The sequence below is a fragment of the Nylanderia fulva genome, unplaced genomic scaffold (assembly GCF_048542155.1).
Source record: "Nylanderia fulva isolate GAGA-0341 unplaced genomic scaffold, ASM4854215v1 Scaffold8, whole genome shotgun sequence".
In the NCBI taxonomy this organism is placed as follows: domain Eukaryota; kingdom Metazoa; phylum Arthropoda; class Insecta; order Hymenoptera; family Formicidae; genus Nylanderia; species Nylanderia fulva.
Window position 1 is genome coordinate 2,250,486 of NW_028190916.1, and position 12,588 is coordinate 2,263,073.

Here is a 12,588-nt window from a genome sequence, read left to right on the forward strand (position 1 = left end):
TTATAGATGCAAAAAGTTACGTACGATCATTTAGAAACATCTCGATTTGTCGACACAAAAATAATAGTGCTTTGGCTTAACCGATTATTAGTAATTTAATGTTTCACGATCTCGAAACAACATAAATAATTTTTTATAATTTTATTTAAATTATAGTTCAACGAAAAAGATACTAAATTTATTTTCACAGACTCCAGATTGCCGCAATTCTTCCTATCCCGATTATTTTTCCCCTACTTTACGTACTCTTATAAATGCAAAAAGTTACGTACGATCATTTAGAAACATCTCGATTTGTCGACACAAAAATAATAGTGCTTTGGCTTAACCGATTATTAGTAATTTAATGTTTCACGATCTCGAAACAAAATAAATCATTTTTTATAATTTTATTTAACTTATAGTTCAACGAAAAAGATACTAAATTTATTTTCTCTGATAACGTAAGATAAACTGCTCTCTTTTCTTATTGCATTAAGGATGATTTGGGACATTTATTAGATAAAGGAGTGTGTTAAAAAGTAGCTGATTTTTGCCTCCAAGACGGCAAGTAAAATTAACAATGTCATTCTTATAGTTTTTGGCCGTAGAATAACATGGTAATATTCATTTCCCTCCACTTTGAGAGCAAACGAAAATTACCATGTCATTTTACGACTAAAAAACATTATCAATTTTACTTGCCGGTTTGGGGGCAAAAATCGGCTGTTTTATTAACATACTTTTTTGAATGTTTTGTGTATTGCTGGAAAATATATATAATATATAGTGTAGCTTTTTCAATCATAACTCTTAAAAGGAAGTAATAATTTTTGCACGTAAAGCGATCCAATTTTTCTGCATACATAAAAATTATCAAATCACTTTTAACATTTTTAATGTTGCATTTAATTTTACGTGTCATAATAAAAACGTCTCGCAATAATTATCACACAATATATTTATTTTGAAAATTCTTTTCACAATGTTACTAAAAGTGTGGAAATTTCTCACATGTCGAAAAATCCTTAAATCATCTTATATAAATTTATAGATCTACAGTAAAGTGGAGATATATATTTTATACTCTCGCTTCCTTTTCCGCATTTCATTCCGCATAGTTTCAAAATTGCCAGCGAGTTCGTTTTAAGCGCGCCGAAAGGAAAGAGAGAGGTAGAAGGAGAAAGACAGAGAAGCTTTCGTCAAAGGCGACGAAAGTGTAGCAACTAAAATGTAACTGTAAACATCATCAAAGGAGGTTGCGTTGAAATTTTCGCAAAGATGATGATCGAACAAGTCGGAAAGCCCGGGGGAGAAACATTCGCGCGAAGGCACACGATTTACTCTCTCAACAGGAATATACAGCAGGCTCCAAGTACGGAAAGGAGGAGAAACTCCACGGGGAAAAGACCGTTGAGAATGTGCCCGCACGAAAACTTGTTTTCTTTGAGCTTAATTCACTGGCAATTACGGATCTCTCGCGCAAGGGCGGAAAGAGAGAGATACGTCCCGCGTCGCGTCGGGGTTAAAATCTTGCGGTTTGCGGAATAATGGCAACTGACCTGAAAACGGCGCACCCCCTGTGTTTCGCGAAGCGTGCGACTGACAAATTCGTTTGAGGTCGCGCCGGCGAAAAAGAGACGGAAGGAAGGCAGCGAGAGAGACAGAGAGGGATTGAATTAGAACGAGAGAGAGAGAGAGAGAGAGGAGAAAGCGACTTGGCGGTGTAACAAGGTTGTCGTTGGTTGAGTAACATGTTCTTAGAGATACGCGACGCTTCATATCTCTTCTCCTTCGATATTAAATTATCCACTTACGAAGCTTGCAATTTCATCCCGGAAATCGAGTATAGGATTAGCGCGATTGAAATTTTTTTCTCCATGGGATCTTTAAATATTACAAACGCTCGCGTAGCATGTATGCTCCGGGGAAGAAAATTTTTAAATTTATGCCCGCACTATCGCGAACAACGATTTTCGGAAGGATCAAACTCGTTTCTTAGCGATCCAAAATGATCTCCGCTTTCTATTCTATGGGGGAGAAAAAAGTAGCGTTATTCGCACAGCATTGCGGTATAATAACTTACCCTCGGTACATACAATAAAAATCTCCCGCGGTATCCATCGGTTTGCGGTTTTCACAAGACCAGAGGTATCGATTTCATATTTCATATTCCACCGACCTAGGAAGGAGCCATTGTACGATCTCACCCGCATCTGAAAATGGAGTAACTTTTTTATTTCGTCGATCTTATCCTCCTTTTCGAAGAATCTTGCTTTTCACGAAATCCACCCTTTCTCTCGCGAACATTTCCTGATATTTTTTAGTCGCTGGATAGATGTACAATCTCCAAACTTCTCAAATTGCAATTTTGTGAAATATTATGTAGTATATTTAAATCTTTTCCTCATTTATATATAATATATAATATTCGTATGTACATTTTATTACCAGAATTGTTAAAAAGAATGGAATTTTTTAATTATTATTTATTTAAGTAAAACTCTTCTCTCGACCGTACTGGCAAATATTATTATTTATTAAATCACAACGTTTCGACCCTTCTTTGAGTCCTAATCAAGTGATTTGTGAAAATAAAAATAAATTTATAATTTTATTTTATAAATTAGAAGAGTTTTATTTTTTTTAATTCTGTCTGGCGATTCTCAAATATCTACGTTTTTATTTTTTTATTATTTATTTATTTATTATTTTATTATTGTTATTTAAAAGGATCCTTTTAATCAGACAGAGATCGAGCCTCAAATATAAATATAAATTCGCGACGCATTCGACAAGTCGTGGTAAGAATAACTTTTCGTAATCGTTTTCAATTGGATTTACGGTACTTTAGAATTTGTCTTATAACTAGATTGTATATTGTCGAGCGAAACCAATGATATGGTCGACAATCCGAAGGGTCAGACATCGTGGAGGAATCTTTCTCCTGAACGATTTATTTGGTCTCTTAACAAAAGATCGGCCCATAAAACAAGTCCAACATAGTCAAGTGTGTGCGTAATTTATTTACTGCGTTTTCTCATATCGGATCAACTCACGATCGCAGTTAACTGCGAACGATTTATAGAGTTCTAAAGCACTTTCATCTACCATTTGTTGCTTTTTACTTTAGAATGAAAGTTTAGATGGAGTTTAAATCAACTCGATTGAACATAAATTCAACAAAATGGAAGTGGGGAGCGGTTGCAAAGTCGTATTAACATGATCATTTGAAAACCATACTGAGAAAAATATGTAATCTATTTACATATATGTGTCATACACAGGATGTTTCATCTCACAACGTAAAGGGAAAGAAACAATACGCTACAAAAATTTTTGTTACAACGGAAGAAGAGCATAATTGAATATTAAATTTAAATATAAAAAAAAAACTGTTAATCTCGGCTCAAATTATTGTGTTACAATAAAAATAAAATCTCGACGGCAATCGGAGCCTGTGCGGATGACATGCACAAAATTAATAAATTAAAATGAGATCTCAAGTCAAACTCATTTATTAAATTCTAAACGTTTCGACCCACTTCGGGTCTTCTTCAGTAGCTGCAAAATACAAAGAAACAAAAAAAATAAAAGATAATCGGTACAATCAGAAAATTATAAAACTCGTATACATACAATCCGCAAATAAATTAAATATCATTCTCCTCCCTATTCGAACCGTCCGGCCGTCGGAGTGTCTCCCTATTAAATTTAAATAAATAAAAGTTTAATGTTATTTTATCATATAATATCATAAAATATAATAAAATATTATTTTATATTATTTCGAATATAATAATATTTTATAATATTATTTAATAATATTTTAAATTTATTTAAATAAATAAAATACTAATAAAACAAAGTTTTAACGAAGTAAAAATATTCAATTTAAAATCACAAGCGATAATTAAGTAATTTTACATGATTCTTTCAGTGTAAGAATCCTTTTTCGTTCTTTAATTCGATTTTGGAGTAAGACGAGACATCTCCGCGCATAATACACTTACACTTGCGGCTGCAACTCACTCTATATTAATATACGTCTAGCATGAAGGAATATCAACGGCATAATTCGTTCTAGAACGCGATTCCGCTCGCGTCATTGCTCCTCCAACGCGCGCGAGGAATGCCTTTCGTTTCTCGTAGCTTCGTTTCCTGTGCATGAAGGGAAGGAATCAGCGCGCGGCGGTATATTTTGCACGGGTTGCACCCGGAAATTCTCAAAGGGGAGAGAGAGACGCGTATCCGCGAACGAAAAGCGTATTCCCTGTAGAAGGGTTCGACCCGAAAGTGGCTCCGCCGAGCGATTCGAATCTCTCGCGAAAGGGCTTTTCCGCGCGAGTGCTTATTTCCAACCCTTCGGATTCCCTTTCCTCCTTCCTGAGCAACTTCTCGGCGACATACGTCGCTGCTTCCATAAAGAGGAAGGAATTTAAAGTCGGCGACTTATAGTCGGAATAAAAGTGTCGCGCGTATACGTCGATAAACGCGCTCCTTTTTCGCGAGAGAAAAACGTATGTATGTAAATCGAGCGACGATTGAGAAAAAGAAGCTCGAAGAGAGGCGAGAATAAAGCAATTATGGATGAACGACGGAAGAATATAGATGTATTTATTTTGAAACAAGCGCGGGTATAAATGAAGGACGCGCGAACAAATCGAGATCGAGTGACGGATAAGGCTGGATTATGGGAATCAGATTTGTTTTACGACTCGAGTTTTCGTTGCAAGTGTGTGTACCTTCTTAAAGATTGAGACGCGCGATATGATGATCCTTCGGTTTATAGTTTGATCTTCTATCGGATATAAAAACTCGCGACGGTTTTGTGTATTTAGCGCATTTTATATATATATATATATACCATAGAGATTTGCTTGTTAGACATCTAGACGCGCTATTATTTATACAACGGTGGTAAAAAAAAATATACATATATATATATATATATATACTATATATATATATATATATATATATATGTATATATATAAATATACATATATATATATATATATATATGTATATTTTTTTTTACCACCGTTGTATAAATAATAGCGCGTCTATAGATATCTAACAAACAAATCTCTCGAAAATACAGAGATCTATGTCCATCGATAATTAATCGCGTTATCTCCTGAGATAAATCTGAATTAATTCGACTAATATTCTATTGCCACGATAAGGGGTTGCCATATACGCCGACGATATCGAGATTAGCCATTGTTAGTTTCCGGTATCATCGGTTCCTTGCGACGGCGGGAGAAACGCAACAACGCAGACGGAGGGAATTACGCGTCCTGACTTCGGTCTCTGGGGCGAACTTGCACAACGGAGTACCGAGTAAACGTTTACGTATAGTGACGGACGACACGGACGTAGAATGTATCGACATATGCGGAAAATCGATTTCTCCCGCGGGAGAATCCCCGCGTGCACGTGAAATGCGGGGAGGGTTGGGGGAGGGGGAGGAAGAACCGGGGCCCCAAGACCGGGGAACTCTGATAATTAGATGGATATCGTACGTACATAGTGCGAGTGCGCCGTATATAGGCGATCGAGTCGCGCGCACAGGGAATCCAACGCGGACGTGTCGGTAGTAGCTTGAAACGCGGAAATGTAATTTCCACATTTCTCTCACAGGCAGCACAGGGAGGGGGAAGGGAGGGCGGATCTCTTCCTTCACCTCCGTGTACGCGAAATATTACAATCAGCGAGCAGTTTTTTTTTTTCTCCTCGTGTATTCGCGAGCGAGAAAATTCATCGGTTTTCAATTACTGCGCACGGGTGAATTTAATGTGACCGAGAGAAAGAAAAAATGCGATAATGTATATATGGAATAAAAATATTTTTTTAGTAGTATAAAACTGATATTAGTAAAAGAAAACGCAAATATTCCAAGTGTCATATATGTATACTTTTGACATGTCATATTTTATGTGAACGAAAACTGAAATGTGTGGTATGTTTCAACTCTACGATTTTTATTTTTCAACTTAAATTTTTTTTCAAAATAGCTTACCTACTACTGCATTTTTTGCATTTTTGAAAATATTGCATCTTGTTTATTTTATACACAAAATTTATGAAAAATGGAAAAATAGGAGTGCTTTTTTTGTTAATCACATAAATAATGGATTATTGTTTTCTTGTTTGTGTATGTGGCTACACACAATTACTACATCATAGCAATTAAAATTACTGCTCGCTTCATTAAGATGCGCCCGTGTAACATTGTCAGATTGCGTTTAACGTAATTAAGCACGGACGTAGCCGTGTAACTCGAGTCCTTGCACGCAATTAGCCGATTGAAAGTGGAATCCTAGGAATCCACGACAATGTGCGGATATCACCGACCGGCAATTTCATGTAACCGATGACTCTTCCCTAATGTTACTCGCTCTTTTTACGGCTGATGTATTTACTGCTCGAATGAAAGTTTTCTTAATTAAAAAGCTGGAATCTTCTTTTCCCTCACGCATTTGTTTGCGATTTCCGTTCTTTCTTTCATTCTTCGGCTTTCGCAGAAATGCAGTTGCCGCATTTCCGGGCAACGTCGAAAATGCATTCCCGTGGAAGCTTTGCAACACGATTTTTGTTTTAATCTTTTTGTCATGAAATTGTGGCCGTCATTGATTTTTATTTCAACGCTTTCTATTCAGCCATTTCGAGGCTTGCGATCGATAGTTGTGTATTCTTTGCGATATGATATTTAAAACGCGAGAGTTCAAAATTGATATCTTTTTTTTATTCGTTATTTTATTCGTGAATGGCTCGTCGCTCATTTCGCCGATTTATTCTCGCGTTTCAAATATTGGCACATGTCATATAATTTTATATGCAGATTAATCCCAGCGGGTATTGGTTTCACTCGCATCTCCAAGAGTTTTTTTTAAAAAGGCAAATTTAATCTCATTTTAAACTCGAACTCGTCGGTCAAAAGGATCGGTCGTAAAATTAAGCCGCGGTAGTAACGAATTAGTTCAGTTGCAGTTGTCATAACTTGTCCACCGTTGTATGTGTAAGTGTGTGTGTGTGTGTCTTTTTGCCTTTACGTATATTCTGCATAGCGATTGCAATAAACTGCGGTAAAGGATCCTGTAATTTCAAGCTTCGACTTCAAAGCGTCATCGGGATAGATAGTTTTCTGTGCTTTGTTCCTTTATTAAATCTATGTCAAATGTGTCTTTCCTTGCTTTGCTCATTCGTGCAATTAATTAATGTTACATTTTTGTACAATATCCCTTATTATCTTATCATATTAAAATAATTCGCTTTTTTTAATTTTATACATTTATTATACATTTTATTATAATTCCAATCAACGTGATATCTGATTGAAAATGATTTATTCGTAATGATATATAATGTTCACTTTTTCGATTATTAAAAAATGAAGATTTAAAGAATAGTTTTTTTTATTGAAAATATTTTGGAAACAACATTTAGAGCGTATCGTCAAAAATACATAAAACACTGTTTCCATAATTTATTATTTCGAATGTGTTTGATTAAGATCTCGATTTGATATCCAGTTATATAAAAGATATAGAATTCTGTTTTTTACAATATATATATATATATATATATATATATATATATATATTTATCGCTCCTCATCGCAAAGTGAGCGGATCTTCTGAATGACGCGTTAGCACTCACTGTTGCAGAGGGTGGTCGGAATTTGTCAGAAGAAGCGGCAGTGCAAGTTCAACACCAGCCCGAAGACTTTCGGCGACCCTTGCCCCGGAATGCAAAAGTACCTCGAAGTCGCCTACAAATGCCGTCCCTGTAAGTACTCTCTCATCTGTATGTACACGTAGATTTACACATTTATATGGATGCATGCGCGAACGTGCACGAGGAAACGTGAGATCGAACCTTTGAGAAGATTGTTTTTCTCCGAGACATCCGATTTCCTTTTACGCGCGAACATTGCGAATCGTGCATTAGGTCGATTCACCGTCTGCATAAAAGTAGACCATAAGAGAGGATGAAATGTCTCGCACGACGAATTCGGTGAGAGATTCGCAGGCAATTTTCAGGTACGATGCGATCTGGTAAACCGCGGCTAATCCCGAACAGGTTGCAAGAATAGTTACTGCGGCTGAAACTTTGCCATTATCCTCAAACCCTTCGTGTAAATTCTCTAATAAAGTCAACCAATTTTAAATTAATATAATTTTAAATCGAGGTTCGCTTGATTTTTCTTCAATTATTTTTTACATTTTTGACAAGCAAGTATACTTTTTTGCAATGAGATATTGGCGATTGACAATGAGAACACATACTAGAAAATTAAATTTTATATTAAGTAATAACAATTTGTTTGTATTTCTTCTTGAGTGGGATTAATTTCGATACTACTTTTGTCTTTAAGCGAACTTTGTAAATTTCGGGCTTGTCTAGAATTACGAAGATTATACGAAGAATTATGGGATAGCGGTGCTGGAGGATTCCATTGCAGTTTCCGTCCTATATATACCTGCTTATCGCGAATAACAAAAACGTTAGTTTGAACCGTAGCGGTGATATTCGAGATCTATACACACGCGGTCGCATAGAGCACAATGACGACAACCTGTTGCGGTAACAAGCTCTAAGTAATTTTTGCTGCGAAGCGTAGTGTAACTCTATCGCAGCGGGTTTTACATTCTGCAGATCCGTGGCTGGTTTCTACAATCACGCTTAAGCCACAGCCATCTCATTATTTACTGCACACACGGTAAATCCAGGTGCTTTTTCGGGAGGGGGCACTGTTGGCAACATTAAATCACTCCTGAACAAAGGTGTATCAGTTTCTGCTGGAAAAAACCTAGAAAATAGAGTGGAATGCGAGCGTAAGAAACACAGTTTCGTAACCGGTTCCGTTTTAACTCAATACGATACGAGAATGTTGAATGGTAGAAGTTGGATTTATTTTGCTTCGTTATCTAAAAAATTTTAGCTTTACGAGACGCGTTTGGTTTTGTATAAAATTATATAAAAAGATTATATTAAAAAAATATATATTGCGTGTGTGAAATTTATTATTTTTCGTTGTACAGAGGAAAACAAGATGCGGTTCTTTTAAAGTAGTTTGGTTATTTATGGGGATGGAGGCTTACAGCGCTTTAAACGGATTTACCCAAGCTGTGTGTATATGTTTAAAAAATATCGAGTATGTTTTTTTATACTATTTGAGGTGAATGCATATTTGATAACATTGAAGTACGCCAAATGTACTGTTTTCTATATTTTATTTCCATGTAACGATATATCGTTAACAAGACTCACCAAATAAAAGTTATTTTAATTTTTAAAAAATGTCATATTTGTTGCTCGTACACTTTGAAACGAAAACGTTTAACGCTATAAAAATGTTTCTTTTTTTTGCTTGTTTTTTTTCTCCCCTACAAGCATTGCTAAAAATCGTGAAATAAAAATTGTTACATTTTTGTAGTGTAGTGTGACGGATCAATTTTCTGTCAAAATGACTTGTATAGTATTATTCTTCATTGATATTAAATTTTTATTAAGGATTGTAACAGTCCAATAGTTCTCCATATGAATATTCTATTTATTGTATATGTATAATTATTCTATTTCTATTAAGGTTAATTTGTATAATTACTATTAATATAAATTTGTATAAATTTACATAACATTGATACAAATTAATATGAATGTGATAATTACATGTATTTTGATTTTACGGAGTATAATCATAAAGTAGAATTTAAACGTCAAATTAATGCAGTTGTAATAAGTGACAATTGACAAGAAAGCATTTTTAAAGAATTGGGTAAATCTGTTAATTAAAAATATTAACATACATATCTTTATCAAAATCAAATAATATATGTGTTCGTGAATAAATTGTCATATGCATATTTTCAATTTTCAAGCATATTGCGTTACTAATTTCTAGAATTAAGTATTTCTAGTATTTTTTTTTTTTTTTTATATTTAACGAAGAACAAATCGATATAAAAATGTGAGAATACACAGTAAGATTAACATCTAGTAAATAAAAAGAAAAATACTACTTGTGAAAGCGTCCCACTCTTATCTTATCGTAGAGCAACTTACAAGATAGTTTTTGCTTAACAAGCTTTGCAATCAGCCCGCGAGATCGTTTTCAGAAGAACAGCGAGCGGAACGTGGAACACTTCAGCGGATACGAGGAAAAGTTTGGCAAACGAGAGTACATATTATGGCGGACGAGGTAGAGAAGTTTTCCCGGCGTATTTGCGCCGTGTAATATAGAAGACAATGGCTTTGAGTACCGCCTCGGGGGCTTTCTTGTCTTAAGATCTTTTAGAATAATTTTTAACGTCTATAAAAAGATTTCGATTCAATACAAGGAGCATTTAAAAAAAAAATTTTTATAAGATATAATCTCTTCGACACGAGAGTGAATGAACAAATTTAACGAAGCGGGCAGGCAAGTAGTACAAGTCAATATCATAGCAGACTGTTGGTAGATGGATTAGTTTCTAAAGAAAATTAAATATTGAATTCTTAAAGTATCGTCTCTCAGGCAAACATTGTATCATTTATTAACAAATTCATTTATATTTCATGTAAATTTCCATTAATTTATTATCATTAGTTTTATAACGTAAATTTATATGAACATTTGATTAATTTCTTTATTGTATATATAAGAGAAAATGGAATATACGTATCTAGATTTCTCTTTCTTTCCTCTTTTTCTTTTTCTCTAAAAGAAATTATTCAAAACATGATACAAGTTAATTCGCTTTTCGCGCTAATGGTTTTGCAGGATATAGCTTAATTATAGCACGTAAATTTCTGGCTGCAAAATGATGAAGATAGGAAACTATAAATGGAAAAATCCAGCGCTGTCCCGTGAAATGCACACTTTCGCAAAACTTTTATCGCAGTATCACTTTTTGTGAAAATATGGTGTCACATGCAGTGGCGAAATAAAGACCATACGTACAGCTGTTTATAGAAAGCATGCGCTTGCACTTCGCTTGCAATTCGCAAACGGACTCGAAGGAAATATGACGATAATGGCGATATTTTCGACGATATTGTGTCATAATTTATTTTTTTTTATACACTGAAAAATAAATTTATTGATTGTTAACTAAATCTTTCAACTAAATATTATTTTGTTGATTGAACATATAAAAATATTTACTTTAAATATAATATATTAAATCTAACAAAATAATAATTTAGTTGAAAGGTGGTCAAGTTAACACATTTTTTTTGAATGTAGTTGTGTTTTATTATTCGACGCAAACACATATGTGTGTTCTCATTGCAGCTGTACAAATTATCTATTAACATCCATAATACTTTTATCTCATTTAAATTTGTTGTATATACGCTTTATATACGCAAACAAATGTACAGAATTCATACTTTTATTTTATTTATAATATTATATTTTCATAGACAACCCAAAATATTAACATATTATTCTCTAACAATAAGTATAAAATATACAGTATATAAAATATATTAACTTGAATATAAATTTATATTAATAGATGAAATTGTATATTACGTTTTGAAATTCTCTGTCTATAATGCGTTTTTAAAATGTATAAATGACATATACATATTCATGATGTTTTCACAACTGTACGATTTTATCGAGATGGAAGGAAGAAATCCATTATCATCTAAAGTCGTTTTCATGCGAATCCATTAAAATATATATATATCCGTTTCGCGCGTATTTGCGTACATACCATAGATCTATCCAACTTTATCTGAGAGCGCGAAGCTGCGCGCTCGCGCGCTGGGATGACGCTTGTACGTGGCTAACGCGGTTGTCCCTTGTAATACATCAGCTGGACGATTACATATTACATGTGTCGCGTTACGTGCCAAAGCCAGCCGACACCTCACGCGCCACCCGCAAATCTATCCGACGACAACATGTGCCACTTATTGCGCCGCCTATATACGCACAATAAGCGCCGCGTATACGTACGTGCTTAATCTGTCTAATTAATTTTTTTCCCCGTTTCATTCGTCTGATGATCGATGTAATGACGAGTAAACGAGGTTGCTTCATGTTTCGCCGCATCGCGATGGAACCCGCGACGCGTACAAATGGACAATCGGATTGCAATCGGATAGCATTCATGTACCTGAATGCACGAGATCGATTGCTAGATGAATATCAACACATTTTTCGGTATCTATTTTCTTCATTTTCTATCGTATAGAAGCAAATAAGTAATTTCAAGTTATTTAATGCAATTTAACGTAAAAAATAATAAATTAGTAAAAATTGTAACGCTCTTATATATTGAAATAAAATTGTAAAATTAATGTAAGAACAGGCCAACTCAAGAGCATAAATTATTAGGATGTTAGTGAATATTATAAATTTTTATTACTTCCCAATTATACCATATTAAAACAATTAAAACATATTAATACAATTAAATCACAAACGTTTTGACTGTACGCAGTCTTCATCAGTGGAGTCATATAATATTAGTCAATTATAAAATTTTAAAAACCATTTCGACGAGATGCTAACGATTGCAATTCGTACTATTAACGTAAAAAAATTATTGCAACAAAAATCTCTTTGCGTTGCACAGAATTAATAAGATTGTTTTATTATAATAT

General features: G+C 34.3%; 1 protein-coding gene across 4 annotated transcripts in view; it reads left to right on the plus strand.

Annotated features, from left to right (window-relative positions):
* Positions 1-12,588, plus strand: part of LOC114946141 (uncharacterized) — a 176,386-nt gene that overhangs the window by 108,862 nt on the left and 54,936 nt on the right. For 3 of the 4 annotated variants that reach the window (XM_029322571.2, XM_029322573.2, XM_085489184.1), the window contains exon 3: positions 7,638-7,773. In XM_029322571.2, the coding sequence (XP_029178404.1) occupies positions 7,638-7,773 (136 nt within the window). The remainder of the gene's footprint in view (positions 1-7,637; positions 7,774-12,588) is intronic. The other variant, XM_029322572.2, reaches the window with a different exon arrangement.